The 18,330-nt window shown below is 46.9% G+C and overlaps 1 protein-coding gene across 1 annotated transcript in view; it reads left to right on the forward strand.

Annotated features, from left to right (window-relative positions):
* RNF43 (ring finger protein 43) overlaps nucleotides 1–18,330 on the forward strand; it is a 54,834-nt gene that overhangs the window by 29,581 nt on the left and 6,923 nt on the right. Inside the window, exons 2-5 of the mRNA XM_037809874.1 lie at nucleotides 11,418–11,540; nucleotides 16,258–16,332; nucleotides 16,447–16,578; nucleotides 17,209–17,313. Coding sequence (XP_037665802.1) covers nucleotides 11,418–11,540; nucleotides 16,258–16,332; nucleotides 16,447–16,578; nucleotides 17,209–17,313 — 435 coding nt within the window. The remainder of the gene's footprint in view (nucleotides 1–11,417; nucleotides 11,541–16,257; nucleotides 16,333–16,446; nucleotides 16,579–17,208; nucleotides 17,314–18,330) is intronic.

Below are 18,330 nucleotides of genomic sequence, written 5' to 3' on the forward strand. Positions count from 1 at the left end.
AAATTTGACAAATGCAAACAGGAACTTCTATTCATCGGAGCCAATTTGATAACCGGGAAGATTCCTCTTCTATTTATCAGCACTTTGATTATCTTTTCCTATCTCTTACCATCTGTGCTTAGCAAGAAAACTAAAGAAATTTGAGCAATTAGGAAGTAACAAAGAACTCATAGTTGACAAAGAGCAAGTCAGGGGATGTTTGGAATATTTGAATGCATAAAGGGCGGAGGTGGTCTACATCCTCAGGGGCAGGAACTAGATAGGAGAGCTGTTCAAGATGCTGAGAAAAGGAGACAAAGGAAGGGTGATGGAAGCAAATAGCTCATAGCTCCTCCACTGATGCCTATGAAAATTGGGCTTCAGACACATCAACTTCTCAGTGTGTAGAGGACAGGGCAAAGAAATGTAATTCATCTCTCATTCCACTAGAGGCAAAAAAAAAAATCCACTCAGGAAAAAATATGGAAATACTATTGGGCATGAATCAGTTCTGAATTTTTCCAGACTTTTTCCATGCAGATCACTGGGTCACGTCTTCGTAAAGTCTTGGTGGGGACTGAAGCTTACTAGAGACACTCAGCCAACACTATGGCCTAAAACCAGTGGGAGGCAAGAGTTTTTTTTGAGTCAATACTACAGAGATTTTAAAAAACAAACAAACAAAAAGAGTAAAGAAAAAGAAAAAGAAAGAAAGAAAATTAAAAAAGAACAAAGTCCCTAAATAGCTCCAGCTCTGAAAGAGCTTCTCATCAAATCTGAGAGACAGACTAAAGGGCCCAAAATGGCAACAGAACCTTGCAAAGAAGTATAGCAAGATCAAGTTAGTCTACCCACTCACTCCTCATCGTTTCAGTATTTATGTACTGTGCCCTGTGAATTTGCATTCCCCTATGCATTTTTTGACAAATGTGCTTAAGACCCTTGCGTGTGCGCATGTGCACACACAATTATAAATCTGCAATTAGATTTTAGTCTCCTTGAGAACAGGAACTGGCCACCCTTTTTTTTTTCTCATCTTCTTCCCCGCCTCCCGGCCATTTTTACCCCTATCCTCTCTCCCCATTAGGGATTATGCTTGACTCAGAACATTGATACTGAGGGGAGACAATAGAAGAGTGACCGGGCATGTGTTATTAAGAAGGAAGGTTTTCCTAAAGAGGTGAATTTTGATCAGAGTTATGGAAGAGATTCAGGTGTGATGGTAAAAAGAAAGGAAGAAATCATTACCATGCTAGGAAGTCAAAATATTGTAGTGTTAACTTTACAACTTAAGCTTATAGGAAGTATACAGGTTTCTGAAGAGAAAGCAAGAATCTGAAAAGAATCATATCCTGGTCAAATGATAAAGCAACCACCAAATTTATATTATCTTGCATCTGTTCATTAAAACAGATTATTCGACATGCATTTTTCTTAATATCTACTGTGTGCTTGGCATTATGCTAAATGATGAATAAGACCTAGTCCCTGACTTCAAGGAGCTCAGAATCTACTTTGCAGAAAGGAGGAAAGGAGTAATATTGTATTGAACATGTACTAAGAAGCAGGCATTCTGCTGAAGGAAATGGGTGAGAGGGTAGGTCATAGTGGAACACTGACAGATACAACTAACAGTAGGAGGTAAGTGCCATTTAAGAATTTTTTAGTAGAAGGCTTTAGGGGAATATATGGGGGGCAAATGTCTAATTCTGGGGAATGAGGGCTGGTTAGAAGATTAGAGAAGGCCCCTGTTTGGGCCGGGCTGGGAGTAGAGGGTAAGAAAAGGTAGATAGTTGTAGGACTGAAGATCGTGGAGTCTGACAGGGATAAGAGGGGTACCACTTTTGTTCTCTGTAGAACAAAGGAAAAAGGGAAAGGTCTATGGGAAGAGAAAGAAAAAGTAATTTATCTAAGAACCAAACTACTTTCCCATCTCATACATTTTCTGTAAAACACATCTTAAGAGCCAAGGACAGTTCTTTCCTGGTTTCATTCTCTTTAGTGCCTAGAATTCTGCCATAAGAGTCCATTTAAGTACCTTTCCCTTATTCTTTGGTGCTCAAGAGATGCTTCTATTAGATCTAATACTATATATTTAGAGGGTGAAATATCACAGGGCACCAATGCCAGGATATGCAGGCATCATCCATAGAGGCTCAGTGAAATGCTGAGCCCAAAATGACAATCCTCCCAGCCTCTATGAATACCGTCTCTTACTTTTTCTTTTAATCCCTTGCCTAGAAAGTTATTCCATGGGTGGGAATAAAAATCTACTCTCCTGTTGCATCCAGGCAGCTGCCAGCAGTCTGTTTACCTTGTTCTTTGCTGGCAAATCATTAAACATTCCCCCCAAAGCAGGCCTCTTCCCCAGGGCCACCCCATGGACAGGGACTCAGAGCTGTGGTCTAAGTGCTGTCAGCAGTCAGGCTGGAACACTTGGGCCACCTCCAACCCAAGCCTGCCCTGGCTGTTGCCTCTTCTGAACAGAAGCCGGATCTCAACTCTCAAATGACTTATGAGGAGAAACTCTGGGCACCTGAGTTGGCTGGTGGCTTGAAAAATTGTGTCCCTTCCTCCTGAGATAATTTCTAAGTATATCTCCCCTCTATTGTTTCTTTTTTGAAGCTCAGGCCCATCCTTCACGTTTTCTCCACTTTCCAATACAAATGCAAGATTGTGGAACTGGGGTCTGGGATCAGCCAAGCAAACCAGCTTCACCCCATCCCTGCTCACAGTGTGGAAGACTTAGTTGAGCTGGTACGTTTGGATACAATATTTGCCCTCAAAGGGCTTATAGCCCCTGGACAAGCCAGCCTTGAAGACAGCAGTACAGGGCAGAGTTTGCAAGGCAGCTTTAAATGCCTGCAGTCTCTGAGCAGGAGACTAGGCCTGAAAGACATGGACAGCATGTTAAGCCTGGTTATTTCACACTCTTGCATTGAAATCCCCAAATTTAGCAAAACTTGAGTAGTACTGCCAGTAGTCTAGATGGGCCTCTGGCCTATTTAAATAAATAATCTGGTTTCCTCAGGTTTCATTTCTCTGGCCTTTTTTCATGAGGACTGTCTGGCTTTAGTCTTTTGCCCTTTAAGCATTAAAATCTTAACCTAAAGAATTACTTACAAATAAACACTACCTGCTTCCAGCAAGTTTCCAAATTCCTCTCATCTCTGTCACGGATTTGGCTGGAACAAGAACAGCAAAATCAGAAAGCAGCTATGTCAAGTCTGTTTGCAAACAGCACATAGGTTAAGTGTGAGAGTTCAGTTAACTATCTCATGTGGAGTAAGTTAAGGCCATGCCTCACACGGGCCCTGGCCAAAGCCTCCTTAGACTCTTATCCTGGAAATACGGGAAACAGGTATTACCCTTAGCAATACAGATACCTGCGTCAAGACTATGGCCTTCCTGCAGGTGAGCTCCTTGAACAAGACCTCACTAAACGAGTGGACGCAGGGGCCCTTCCTGTAAGGTAGAGATCAGTGAAGGTGGTGGGAAGATCTCCCGGGGACAATGATCACCAGTTAAGTGGCAAACTCAGATGACCTTTTGGGGCCACTTGGTAGGATTCTTGGAGGTTCAAGCCTTCAATTCCTCATCTGGTGGAGGGATGGAGTCCAAACCACATAATCAGAATGTCTTCTGAAATCATAAGCTTCATGAGGCTCTGACCTTGGTATCCTATTTCCTAGTATTCCTTCCAAGAGCTCTGATGTAACTAAAATATTTGATGGACTCCTTCTCCTTTCCTCCTAACTTCATGAGTATCTTCCTAATGCCCCTGTAACTAGAGGGCATTCTGGTCGGAGTCAGGATAGAACCTGTTTCCATGTGGGAATGTAAGAGTACAAAAGCTCTATTGGGTGGCTGAGATTTTCTCCTTTTCTCTGTCTAGTCATTGCCAAATAAGCTTTTTTCTCTGTTAGCAATGTATTTCAAAAAAGCAACTCAGCTCTTTCTTCTTCTCTCCTTCCTTTCTTCTTCCTGCATATGACTCTGTGAACCTGCCAGACTAAGATGCCAGGCAGAGTGTGGGATCAGGCAGACCCTGCCATGGGGGCTATTTTAGGGTAAAGAGATTCAGTTACATCATAGAAGTTGGCACAGAATAGGTGAATTTTAAAATTGAAGAATGAAGGCTTTAATGTGGGGTGAGAGAAATGATAGTGGCTGAATGACCATTATTTGAGTCTCAACTTCTGTGACCTCTGATTTCAGGACACCCCTTCCTCATCCCGAATAAACATGGACTATTCACTGGGAAAGCATCTCTGAGCAGCCTCTGGGTCTGGCTGCCTTTGTTGTGGCTAGAAGAGATAAATGGTCAGTCTGTGAGAAGAAGGAAGCTGAGACTGGTGGGCAGAAAGAGCATGTACCCCACAGGGAGAAAGAGCAGACAGACCCTGCTTCTGTCTTGTTGCTAGGGATGATTCAACTTTGGAAATTCTAGAAATGTGGGTCCTGAAGACTCTACCACAATCCCAGGTACTGTGAATGGTACGGAATGCCTCTGCAGTGTATACACTGGAGGCAGCGTGGCAGAGTACACAGAGTGATGGGATTGGATTTAGGAGGCCTGAATTTTAGTCTCAACCACCTTGAACCATGGACAGTCTATAACTTAAGTTAACTTGAGTTTCACTTTCCTCATCTGTACAAAGCAAGTTTCGAAATTCCCTTGCCGGTATGAACCAGGCTCAGCTGTTAGCACTTCGCGTCTCTTGTTTTATAAACTGTATGGCAACAGGATTCAAATCCAGTTTTGTTCATGCTCTCACCAAATACTAAGGTCTTACTATCTGCAGAGCTCCAAATTGGACTTTTCATGGGCTCAATTTTTCCCTTCAAACTTTGTCACCCTGATTCCTATTGGATTCTGACACATCATTTCAGTTATACTTTTGTCAGCATTCTTGCTCACTAGCACCCCTGTCTTTCCCTACCCCACCCCAGGAAGGTTTTCTGGACAAGTAAGAAATACTGGAGACCTCTGTCATCCTCTGCTAATCCATTCCCGATAGATGGCCTAAGGTTATGCTTCTCTCTCCCCACCAACTTCATTTTCTTTTGCACCTTAAAAATTACACAACTAAGCAGGAATACATTTTCCTTTAAAAAAATTCTTAACAAAACTGATAAGATAGTCCTCTTGACAATTCCCCAGCCTCCCAACTTAAATAACTAGGAAACTCAGCCACCCCAAAGGAATAACGACAGGGTCAAGGTCAGGGTGAGAATTAGGCCTAGGGGTTTCCAAATCCCAGCCTAAACTTAATCACCATTGGGATCTAACTTGTAGATGTGAGCACCGACTCTTTAAATAAAGGGCAAGGTGATCAAACTGGACTTCAGTGGAAGTTCTTCTGTCTGGGAGCCAGAAGCAGCAACTTCAGGCCTATTTGTTTTTTCCCAACCCCCTAGCTACAGGAACTTTACTTTATGATGCTAGTGTATCTTGCTACCTGAGATAAAAGTCAGATAGTTCTAAGTTCAAGTAATGGAGGTTGCACAGGAGAGGATGGTTATAAAATCTCAGAAGAGGAAATGGGGGAAAGGCTGCCTTTGATGCCTGGCCAATGTTCCTGATTACAAAGGCAAAATTGTAGTAGGCAGTAAAATTACCTGTCCAAGGCCTGGGTGAAGGTCTGTATGTGGAATCAGAGAACTAAGAGGTTATTGCAGCAGAAGTGGGGGGAGGAGGGTGACTGGAAATAGGAGACAGTAAAGAACTGCTTGCAAAAGCACACGCCCCAAGAGGAGGAGATGGTGTGGATAAAGTAAGACCAGCATTAAGTTTGGGGCTCAGTTGAGCCCTGGAATGCCCTTTGTGAGGAGGTAATGAGATCACATGGCCTCCTTCATAGGAAGGAGGCGGGCTGAGAACTGGAAGAGCTTGTTCAGTGGGGTTTGGAGGGCTGAGCACACGAGGGACGGTAGTGTGGATAGTGAGCCGCCCCAGACTGTGCCTTGTGGAACACCAGCATTCATAGGCTCTGTTGACGATCACCAATGGAGGAAGGAGTCAGAAAGGGCTTTGTCCCTTCCAGGAATAAGAAGGAATTTTATTATTACAGTTGTAATAATGAAAACGATTACCACTTAATGAGCACTTAGTGGGTGCTGAGCTAGGCACCTATACCCATTATCTTCAATCTTCACTATAATCAGGAGGCATTTTTGCCCACATTCCAATGATGGGGAGTGTGAGGCTCAGAAAGATTAAGTAACTTGCCCAAGTTTGCACAAGTAAGAAGTGATGGAGTCAGAATTTGAACCTAGGTCTGTCTTGAGAAGGGGGTGAGGGGCAGAATCAGAACAAATAAGCTATAGGAAGGAGGTCAGAGAGAAAAACAGACTCAAGAATATTAAATACAACACACACCACCAAGGGACAGTCAACATGTCTTTACATAGGGGTATGAAAAGTGCGTGTGCAAAGCTGGATTCTCAGTCAGAACCCAGAACAAGCTCCTCTTAATTTGCCCTTTGGAGCCTCCCAACTCCTGCCCTTTCAGGAAGATGCAGACCACCAGTCCGTAGCCCACCAAGTTTCCCTGAGCTCTGTCCAGCCACGTGTGCATTGGGCTTTCACCCTCCCTGAATCCTGCAAGCTCAATCTGCCAGCTCCACTTCCTGCTCAGTTCTTCTTGGCCCCCTCCTGGTGTCACCGAGTGGACAGGTAGCCCAGTGGAAATCCCCTTTGCGTCTTCGGTATTTGGATACCTTGCATCCCAAGGAAGAAGATGCATTTGGATCTGCTTCTCTTCAGGAGCCTTCTTCCAAGCTAGAAGTTCCTTAGAGGAGGAGGACAAAGACAGGCTCTGAATTTCACCCTAAAGGAGACTAGCATTGCCTTGCTGAATAATGAACAAAGTCCTAGTTTGAATGGCATGTTCCTTTTCCTTTTATCCAATAATACTTTAGAAACTCTCATTATAAAAGAGACAAACCATAGAAAAGTGCAGTGAGTTTGGTTCTTACATCACAAATATGGCTGTACAAGAAATGTCATGTTCTTTTCTTTTCTTTTTATCAAAGACTCCAAGGCTTTATCCCACTAAGTGGTGGAAAATAGTTTTGATAGGAACTTCTTCCCCTCACAGGATGGCACAAAGGTCCCAGGGGTTTTATCCAAATCAAAATAAATAAGAGGACACCTTTGATATTTATCCACACTGGTCACCACAAATATACCCATTGTCCAAGCACAAGTGTTCCCTTGAAGTCCATCTGGATATTGTCTTTGCCAGTGTCCAGCTGCCTCCTGTCTACCACTCGGTCATTCTCCTTCTGGGGCGTGGGCTGCACATTTCCACTGCTTGAAAGATACTCAGACACACCACTCCCCCATCCCTCATGGTTCCAGGGATTTGAACACACACGCACACACACACATACCCCACATACATTCGTTTACACTGCAGGGCACTCACATTTCCTCAACCATTTCATTCTTTTACAAAAGACGTATAAAAGGGAGATCTAAGGAACATTCAGTCCTGGCAAATGCCCCTGAGACAAGGAAATTGAAGACAAGGCTACTTTCTTGGAATGGGTAGAGGGAAAAGGCACAGAACAGAATATAAATAGTTTTCTTTTTTATTCTTCCACAACAGCTGAAAACTATACTCAAATTAATATCTCAATATATTACCCGATGACTGAAGTATTCAAAGCAAAATACTAAAGTCCATCTTCACCACCCCTCGCTAATTTCTCTCCCTTATCAGGATTTGGGGGCACTGTATTATCTTTATAGTTGACAACCATTTATCTGGTTGTAGAACTTCAACATTCAGTCAACAATATTGATCTTGTACCTAACTGCTTAGCAGGCACTGAAGAGGCAATGAGGGGCAAGACAGACTCAGCCATAGCCCAGAGAGAGAGAGCAGTAAACAGATTACAATACAGTGGGATAAGTCTGTGATCGGGGCAATGCAGGTGCTGGGGGTGGGGTGGGGTGGGGGTGAGAGACAGACTGAAAGGCCTCTAAACCTAACCTGGCAGAACAGTAAGTGCCAGAAGTATTTGGGGAAATGAAACAAGTTATTACTGCTGGAGCATGGCATGCAAGGGGGAAGAGGTATGGGAAGGGAATGGCAAGCAGTGAGACAAGGCATGAAGACAGGCCCAGAACATGCAGAGCCTTTTAAGCTGTGACTTTATTCCTTTAAGTGTTTTACATAGAAAAGTGGCATGCTCAAATTAGCATTTTAGATGACAATGGCTGCAGTATAGAGAACTGAGTGGGGTGAAGTGACCCTGGTTAGGAGGTTATTTCAGTAAATCAGATTGTCAATGATGGTGGCCTCTATTAGAGTAGCAGTAATGGGAATGGAGGAGAGAGGACAAATAAGAGAAATATTTAGGAGATAGAATTGCTAGAATTTGGCAATTGATTGGGGGATTGGTGGGAGAGAGGAGTGAAGGAGATAGAGGAGTCTGGAAGGACAACATCTGGCTTGGGTAATAAATAGGTAGATGGTGGTTCCAATGGCTAAGATAGGGAACTCTGGAGGAGCAGTTTTGGGGGATAAAATGGTTAACTTAATTTGGGCATGCTGAGTTTGAAGTGTGTCATTTAAGGAAGAAATGTCTGGGGGGCTGTTGGATATAAGGGCTTGGAGTTCAAGAGAAGACTAGGCTTCATATATGTAATCAATGGCATCTACTGGAAACCAAAGCCATGGGATTGGCTGGAGTTGCCCAGGAAAGCAGGTAGAGTTAAAAGAGAAAAGGACCTAGGACAGAATCCTGAGTGTCACCATGAATATTTCAGGGATTCAGATTTGGGCCCTTATGCTTCAGGAACATAAAATACAGGAAAGCAAATTTTCTTGGGCCTGGGTTGGGAGAAAACAACATGTTTTCAAAGTCAAATGGGAATTTTTCTTAAATTATTTGCTTTTTCACTTTATCTTACCCTATGGCTTTCTTTTCATTTCTTCTGGTCTCTGCCACTTAGCTGTGTAATCTTGGGCATATTACTTGCTCTCTCAGTACCTCGGTTGGTTCCCTCTTCTTTAACATGGGGACAATAGTAGTTTCTGCTTCATAGGGTTGTTGTGAGGATGAAAAGAGTTAATAAACAAAAGTACTTAGAACCATCATTGGCCCAACAAGGAGTGGGGAATAACCATCTCTAGTTGCTGGTTGCCCCTGCTAAGGCCTGGGGGCATTATTTGCAAATCCTTCAAATATTTGCAAATTCTCCTCTGAAGTAAGCCCCTCTCTAAAGTGTCTTCCCCTTCCTCTAATTGACCCTTTGGGCAGTGAGAGGTGTCATCATGAGAAAGCTGGACCACAGGCTGGGAGTGGGAGGGCCAAGCAAAGCAGTGGATTCCACAGCTGCAACAACTTGTCCTTCTCCAAGGAATGGCTCACAACTTTTCCTCTGTTGGTACAGTGGACTTCTGACTCCTCCCCACACCAAACTGTCCTCTGCAGTCCTTAGGGGTATATGCCTTAAATGCAAATGTCATCACTCCTCCATGGCCTGACACGTGCTGGTCTTCCAGCCTCATCTTCTACCTTCTCTTTTGTGCCTGCAGTTCCCCTCCAACCTTGTGCCTCCATCACTGGCACAAGCTGCTTCCTCTGCCAGGATTGCCCCCCCCCACCTTATTTTTTGGCTCATTAGGTCTGCATGTATCTGTTCAGCCTCCAAGGAGGCTCTCTATCAACTCTTGTGAAAACTTCTCTGCCTTCCCAGATATGGTGTTAATCCCTACTCTTTGTGCTCTCATGGCCCCTTGAATAAACCTGCGTCACACCACCAGAGTACAGTGTGTTTATGTGCTTGTCTTCTGAGCTGCTTTAAGGCAAGGAGCCTGTCTTACTCATCATTGACTCATCAGTGCGTTGTACAGTGCCTGGCACCAAGTGGGCTTTCGGTATTGGAAGAATGAGTAAAAGAATAGGTGCTTGGCTAGGCAGACAGACAGACTAATGGAGCTTATTGAGACAGGCTATGGCTTCACTGAAGTGAGGCCAGTCCCCAAACTTACACCCCAGCCTTTTTCCGGGGGTAGGGGTGCAGAAACTTTTTCCCACAATAAACTCGATCACCACCAGACTAGTAGTCCTTAAATTCTGGGAGCAAGAATTGAACTCCTTCCCATCTCAACACACCCTGCCCAAAGATTAGTATACAATTCAAAGCAAGGTAGTGTGTATTTACTGAGAACCTTCTATGTTCAAGGGACTGCAGTGATACAGCGAGAGAAAATAGGCTGAAAGTATTTTCAAAAAAGTAGTTGTGCTTTTTAAATTCATCATCAACATTATCCTCTTCATAGCCTCTTCATAAGTTCAAGATTTCCTGTGGTTCCACGGAAGGTTCTTTCTGGAGGTCCCTCAGGCTTCAACAGCAGTGGAGAGAGAACTGCGGGCTGCTGTCTAGGAGGAAGTCCTACTTGCCGGAATATTTGGTTTTCCAGGATTATCCAGGGCCAACTAAATCACACTTTGTCCTTACAGCACTCTGATATTTTATTTGGGGAAAATAAGATTCTAATGGGTATTAGAATCATCTTGAATGAGAAGAGAGTACATAGAAGGACAGTCCCATCCCTTTGATGATGGCGTAAGAGGGTCCATGGGCTCCTCAGGTCACATCAGAACATTTGCACCAACTTCCCCTTTAGTCATTGCTCAGCACAAGCTGGGCTTAGAGGCAGAGAGTTTGGCCTGATGCTGTCATACCATCAGAACCCTCTGCAGGGCCCACAGCACGTAGGCTGAGCTGGTCCATCTCTACTGCTTCCTTCCTGGGGACAGGGTGAATTCCTGTCACTACCATGCGTAATCCTAGGATTGGCATGGTGCAGAGGCAGAGGGGGATATCGAGAGGGGCAAGAAGCACTGAGCAAGAAGATCCAAGCCACAGGAGAGATGGGATTCTACAGGCAACAGCTGCCTGGTGGGGTCAGGGGAGAACATCCTGAGGAGGCAGGAGGTACCACAGTACCCAGCACCGCTCCTGGGGAGCAAGGAGATGAAGGGCAAGATTCTGAAGGCACTGACACAGGAACACATGGCTATTCTCTTGCACTGGGAATTTTGGAGCAAGTAGTAGGATCAGGAGATGAGAGAGGTTGGGGCCAGTAGATGAGGCATCTGCAGCTAGCTATTTTGGAAAATTAGGGCTTGAGGGTTGCTGGAGCGACTTTGCACCAGGCTCTTCAGTTAGTTCCCTCTTTGGGACACCTCTCTCTGCCATCGGCCCCCACCTCCTGGTATCCTTGGCTCCAGCACCACTGAAATAACAACAAATGGTGACGAGCTTACCAGGCAATCCAATAATTAGGCCCACCCTTTCATGGCACCAAGAGGCCTGCCTGGTACCTGCCCAGCACTGCCCAGAAGTGCTTGGCACACACAGTTCACTCCTTCTTCTCTTCAAAGCCTCCCTAACTTTCTTTCTCTCTCTGCAGTCCCACCCCCTGTACCTGTGCAATGCCAGTGATGATGACAACCTGGAGCCCGGCTTCATCAGCATCGTCAAGCTGGAGAGTCCCCGACGGGCCCCCCGCCCCTGTCTGTCACTGGCCAGCAAGGTAGATTCCCATTTGATTCCCAACACACACTCTGAACTTTATCCAGCTCCGGGCTGTGAGAAGCCCTGTGCTCTCTGTCCCTTGTCTTCTAAGAGTGATGTGCCTGGCTCACTTGGGTTTTCCTATCCCATGACTGGCCTCAGCGAGGTGGAAATTCACACCAGTCCTTTCTCCATCGAAGGCCTACCAGCAGAACCTTTAACTTTCATCCAGGGCATGGGCCCCATCCCACCTCCTCCCCCATAACTTGGCAGTTCTTAGGTCCCTTTCCCTGCTTAGCACTAGAGGAGAGAGGGGACCAGTTTGAGGGTTCTTCCATCTTTTAGAAATATTTCCTGAGCACTCTGCAACGGCAGTGGGAACAGAGCCATTGCCCTGACCCTTCAAAAGTTCATACTCTTCCAAGGTTGCAAACTGGTAGCCCATGAGCCGGATTTGGCCTGCAGATGAGTTTTGTTTAACCCTCGCAATTATTTTTCAAATTTCAAATTAATCCCCATATTTAAAAATTGGAAAATTTCATCAATCCAGATTTCCAGCTTCTCTGAAAGAAAAATCAGAAACTCTGACAGCATTTGCCCCATATTTCCACGGTTATCTTAAAGGAAAATGAATTAGTTTGGTAGAACATATATATGTATTTTTAAATAGGGCCCACGGGAGGTAGAGGGGAAAGGTGAGGCCTTGGTGGGGAAAAGTTTGAAAACTTCTGTCCTAACCCTGACTCCCAACCAGCTCTGCTCTGACTTTTCCTACTAACATCAGTGCTGCCATCTCCATGGAGAGAGCTGGGACTCTCATGTCAGACAGACAGTCCTGGGTTTGAAACCACTGCCACTCAGTGTGACCTGACATTTTGGCTAACCTCTTTGGTCTGTTTCCTCATCTGTAAAAGGGGAGTTATAATGGGACTTAGATCCTCAGGTGGTTATGAGGATTTAATGAGACAATACAGATGAAAGCTCTTAGCTCTATACCAAGCACAGAGTAATCACTCAATAAATGGTTGCAATTATCACTGTTAGCATTGGCATCATCATCCCATGGTTTTATAGTTAAAGGATTTTTTCCTTTTTCAATTTGCCATCTCACTTGATCTTCTCTGCAACCTTCACTGTGATCATTCTGCACTCCTCCGAATATTCTAGTTGCCGCCAGTTCCATCCAATAACCAAAATTGGTTTATCTTTCTTTATTAGCAGCTCCATAGCCATCCTCATGATAAGCCAGGCCCGTACCACCTCATGCCTCATGCCTAGACTAGTGCAGTGTCCTTTTGTTGGGTGGAAAGAGCTGGCCTCAGAACCAAGCAGATGAGTATAAGCCCTGCCTCTTGTAACAGTTGAGACTACTACCTGGTGGTTAAGAATAAGCATCTGGAAGCCAAAGTCCTGCCTGTGGGACCCAGAGCATCTTATTCAGTCTCTCTGAGCCTCAGTTTCCTCATCTCAAAAGTGGGGCTGGTGACTGTCTTGCAGAGATGTTGGGAGGAGTAAATGAAAACATGTATGGCAAGCCCATAGTAACAGCTGATATAAAAGTGACTAATACTTAAGGGGCACTTACTATGTGCTAGGCGCTGTCGTAAGGCTCTGTGTGGAATACTTTATGTAGCCCACATAACCCTATGAAGCAGGTCCTATTATCAACCCCAGTTTACGGAAAGGATCACTGAGGCACAGAACAGTTAAACGACTCACCCAGTCTCACAGCTGACAGTCAGTAGCAAAGCCAGGATTCCAACCCAGGCGTCTGGGCAGAGTCGATCTCAATAGGGGTTATACCTCCGTCTTCCTTCTCCCCTTACTTTCAAACCCAGATGAATCCCACCCCTTCTACTGAATCTTTCCTCACTGGCCCAGTTTCCACACCAAAGCTTTCCACACCTCAGTTCTGCTAAACCTAGGTTTCCTGGAAGTGCCTCAGGGGAGGCAAGGCGGGGATCCTTCCTACCCCCACCCCCACTTCAACCCGAGCTGCCTTACTTTTACTGCACACTGCTTTGCATGTTAAAGACTTGTGTCAGATTTAGTGGGAAGTGATGGGCAGAGTGGAAGGAAGGGCTTTCTGAACTGAAAAAAGCTTGGAAACTACTTTTACCTTTTTTGTTGTTGTTGTTTTTCTGTCAGTTTTGCTACATTTTAATAGTAGTTTTTTGTTTTTTTTCCCCCTCTAGGGATTATTTTTTAGGTCCCCTCAGCACCATCAAATAAAAGATACTGAGAACTCCGTAGGGTAGTGTGCTGACAAGCACCTTAGAAAACTTACATGATGTGGAGAAAATGTGATTCTTGCCCCTTGGGGAGCTTACAGCTCTCCTGATGAGCAGGAGATATACAGAGAATATCACTGTGGCCTGGAGAGGAAAAATTAAGGCCCAGAGAAGTACTGCAGCTGACCTGTGAGCCCCAGGGGGCCAGGGCAGGATTTCAGCCCCTTCTCACAGCCCTCTCTGTAGAGGCTCCAGTTGCTGGAAGTGGGTGCAGCCTGACCTGCTGCTCCAAAGAGGGGCCCCCTGGGTCCTCTCTCTACAGCCCAGTCTTCCTGTCCTGTGGGCTTGCCCATTCTCTTCCTGCCTTCCAGTCTCCCAGATTCCAGTCCCTGAAGAAGTCTTTCTTTTCCTCCCTCCCTCCCACTTCCTTGGGTGGATGAAGCTCAGGTAGACCCGGATTGGGCTGCCATCGGTCCCCAAATCTTGCATTTTATTCCTAGAACTCTGGCCTCAGGAACCCACTGCCTCAAAGTTCTGTTTGTTTTCCCCTGTTGGCCAACTCTCTGGGCTCTTTGATCACTTTTACAACTTGGTAATTATGGGCTGTAATGGACCGGGTGTTTGAATGTCACGGCAATTACTTTCCTCTGTTCCTACCCCACTCCTTCAAAGACAGAAGGGTGGGGAAGTAAGAAACTCTCCAGAGGAGGAAGTCTTTGCCCTCCCCTCATTCTCTTCCAGGCTGGCTGGATCCAGGATCCTGTTCTAGGGATGGGAAACCTGAGGCCCTGGAGACACAGAGGCCTGGGAGTCCCAATCCTGAGGCCACGGCTCCTGGACCATGAGATTACCAGAAGGATTCCCCTTTCTTTGTCCCCTGCTACTGCTCCCATACCCCTGCTTGAAGGGTCTGATGACTGGAGAGCTTCTCTCAGTCTGGGGTAGCCAGCTGGAGCACACTTCCTGGAAGGGAGTGGTGGTGGTGGTGGGGGGGGGTGGATCAGAGGCTGTGACTGCTCAATTTCTTCAGCAAGTCCATTCGGGACTTCTGTGAATTTCCACTCAGTTAGCCTGGCCAGCCCTGAGCCTGGCTGGAAGCGGAGGGCCTAGCCCAGCTCCCCGGGGAGAGAGCCAGGGTAGAGGGAAGTTACTCTCTGGATCAAAATGGGGCCCCACTTGTGTGTCTCCACTGCCATCCTTCCCTGGGCTCCCCTGCCTGCAGGCGGCAGGTTCTGAGGGGCCCCCTGGGTGCTGCCCGCCCTGGGGAGTAGGGAGCAGGAGCAAGGAGCGAGGAGCGGCTCCCCAGCCTGCCCGGCAGGAGACCTGCCCCGACAGGCTCTCCCCTGACGCAGAGATCAAAGCGCCTGGAGTGTGAGTAAGCCCTGCGCGGCTCCTCTTCCGGCCACCACTACCTGCAGCAGGATTAACTCCTTCACTGCCAACGGGAGGGTCCCAAGGATTCAGCAGGGCCCCGGGGGTGTGAGGTCCCGGCCTGATCCCATTTCAAGATGAGCCTCTGTTCTGGGGAGGAAAGCTGAAAAGCAGCTCTGCAGGGCAAGGGGACCCGACACAAGGCAAGGAGCAGCTTTGCCCATTGTGCTTCCGTCCCACCCTCAGCTCTTACCTCCCTTCTCTATCCCCTACCCCAACATACCCCAAGGTTCCTGCTTTTTGTTTCTCTCTGAGTCTGCTCTCTGCTCTGCCTAGTTGGCTAAAATTCTGTCTCCCCAAGCCCTCTCTGTTTTCTGCTTGGTGAACATGCATGTGCACATCTGCACAGTTGTGTCCTTGTGGGAACAGCACCCCTAGTCCCTCCCCACCCGTGTCTCCAACACCACCCTAAGGTAGAAGATGAGGCACAAAGCACGGGATAGGAACTCCTTTAAATTATCATGAACTGGAGCCAGAAAAAGAATTGGCAGACTGGAGTGTGGCAGGGAGAGACTGCCTACAAGATGGGCTGAGGCTGGGGCTTTGCCATCAAGGCCGTTGGGAAGAGCAGTGTCCCAGGCTCTTGGATTTTGCTGAGCTGCAGGATGCCCTGCAGCCTCCTCTTGTCAGGCCAGGCTGGCCCCCAGAAAGCCCAGCTCTATCCTGAAGGAGCCCTCCACCTCTCTGCTTGTCCCCTCTCCCTCTTTGTGCCCAGAACTCTTTGCTCCCCAGATAGCCAAGACAGACTGACCAAACCCAGAGGGCAAGGACTGTGGCTTGTTTGTCCTTAGCCCTAAAACCCAGTCCACCACTGGCTCCCAATAAACCCTTGTTAAAGGTTCATTCCATTACAAAAGGAAGGACTGAATGTTGGTCTTTTAAGGCAGTGAGCTCGGGGGACAAGGGAGGGGAATCCTGTCCCACTGACTCCTTGCTTGTGTATATGTGAGTGTGCAAATGTATGGCATGTACAAAATCTTGGAAGGGATTAATGTGTAAAGGGGTTATGCTGGGGCACGAATGGGCTGTTCCCTTCCCTGAGTCTGGCCAAACCTCTGCTGTGTGTCTCTGCAGGCCCAGATGGCAGGGGAGCGAGGAGCCAGTGCTGTCCTTTTTGACATCACTGAGGATCGAGCTGCTGCTGAGCAGGTACCCAGGGACATTGGGGTGTTCAAGGAGTGGGGTGGATGGGGGAAAGTGAAGTTACCAGGGAAAGTAGAAGTCAGGAAATAGTCTCCCTTCTTGGCATTTTCCCTCTTGCAGCTGCAGCAGCCCCTGGGATTGACTTGGCCAGTGGTGTTGATCTGGGGCAACGATGCTGAGAAGCTGATGGAATTTGTGTACAAGAACCGAAAGGCCCATGTGAGGATCGAGCTGAAGGAGCCCCCAGCCTGGGTAAGCCTACCAGATCTCCAGACCCTGCGCCAGCATCTGCTTTCACCCCCACCTTTGTCCTGTGGCAATTCCCACCTAAAGCCCTTAGATTCCGGGAGCTGAAAGAGACCTTAGAAATCCTCAAGTCCAACTTCTTCCATTAGTTGTGTTCCTCTGGGCAAGTTTCCTCCCCTCTCTAGGCCTCAGCTACAGAATGAACAGATTGGGTCCAAGAGTTCTAAAGTTGTTTTCAACTCTGTGGTTTCATATCATGGGGCAGCAGAGATGAAATGACACTATGGGCCCCTGGCCCCTGGCTGGTGCTTCCCTACCGGCTAGGAAGCTTACCCACCTGCTCACTGAGTAACTCCCATCTGCAGAGGGGTCCCTTTCCCCTTTTTTCCAGGCACACGGGTGTTCAGTTAGTACTTCTCACAGCTGAAATCTGGAGACTTCTCCCCTGTAAGCACTGCAGGGCAGAGAGGGACCACTAACCCCACCCCCAGGCTCATCCCCACCTCATCCCCTCAGCTGGAAGACTCAAGGGATCTCCAGCTCTCTGTGTGTCTCCTGGGCACCTCCGTTTCTCCCACACTGGCCCAGTTCCCTCTGGAGGTATGACCCCTTCCCTCTCTGCTTGCTCCTCCCCAGCCAGATTATGATGTGTGGATCCTCCTGACGGTTGTGGGCACCATCTTTGTGGTCATCCTGGCTTCGGTGCTGCGCATCCGGTGCCGCCCCCGCCCTAGCAGGCCGGTGAGTAGTGTGGGCTCTCTGGTGGAGGTGGGCATGTATATGAGTGTTGGAGGGTAGAGAGCCGTAAGGCGCCTTTATGGCCATGAAATAATTTGCATCTAAGTACCCCAGCATCTGTCTTTGTTGATTTCCAGGAGCTTCTCCCCATAACCTTGCTCATTCATTCATTCATTCATTCAACAAATATGTTGAGCTCTTATTATGTACCAGGCACTGTTGCAGGTATTGGGGATAGAGTAGTGAACAAAAGACAAAATCCTTACCCTTAAGGAGCTTTCATTCTAGTGGGAAGAGACAGACAATAAACAAAATAAATAAGTAAAATATCTAGCATTCTAGATGGTGGTAGATGCTGGGAGAAAAATAAAATAGGAAAGGGGAGAGGGTGTGCAAGGGGGACGGGATTAACTTTTAAAAGCAAGGCCAAGGAAGGCCACTTTGAGAAGATGACACTCCAGCTCTGGGCCCTGTCACGGCTCTTCCAGTGACTCAGTAGTCAACTGAGTAGGTAAAGGAATGATCTGTGCAGATACCTGGGGAGAAAGTGGTCAAGGCAGAAAGAAAAGTAAGCCTTGAGGCAGCAGTGTGCTCAGCATGTTTGAGGAACAGCAAGAAAGTTGTGAGGCTGGATCTGAGTGAGCAAGAAGGCAGAATCGATGAGGACAGAGAGTTCACGGGGGCCAGGCTATAATGGACGGCTCAGGCCATTGTCAAGACTTTGTTTTCACTTGGATGAAATGGGAGCCATTGGAGGGTTTTAAGGAAAAGGAATGCTATGATCTGACTTAAGTTCTAACATGATCACTCTGACTGCTATAATGAGAACAGACTACACAGAGGCCAGGGTGACCCAGAGAAACCAGAGAAGAGGCTATTAAAGGAATCCGGGTGACAGTAATCGTAGCTCGGATTAGGGTGGCAGCAGCAGAGGTGGGTGAGGAAGAGTTAGGTTCTGGGTATATTCTGAAAGTAAAGCCAACAGATTCACTAACAGATTGAGATTGATCTTGGAGTTTG

Source organism: Choloepus didactylus, chromosome 18 (assembly GCF_015220235.1).
Source record: "Choloepus didactylus isolate mChoDid1 chromosome 18, mChoDid1.pri, whole genome shotgun sequence".
In the NCBI taxonomy this organism is placed as follows: domain Eukaryota; kingdom Metazoa; phylum Chordata; class Mammalia; order Pilosa; family Megalonychidae; genus Choloepus; species Choloepus didactylus.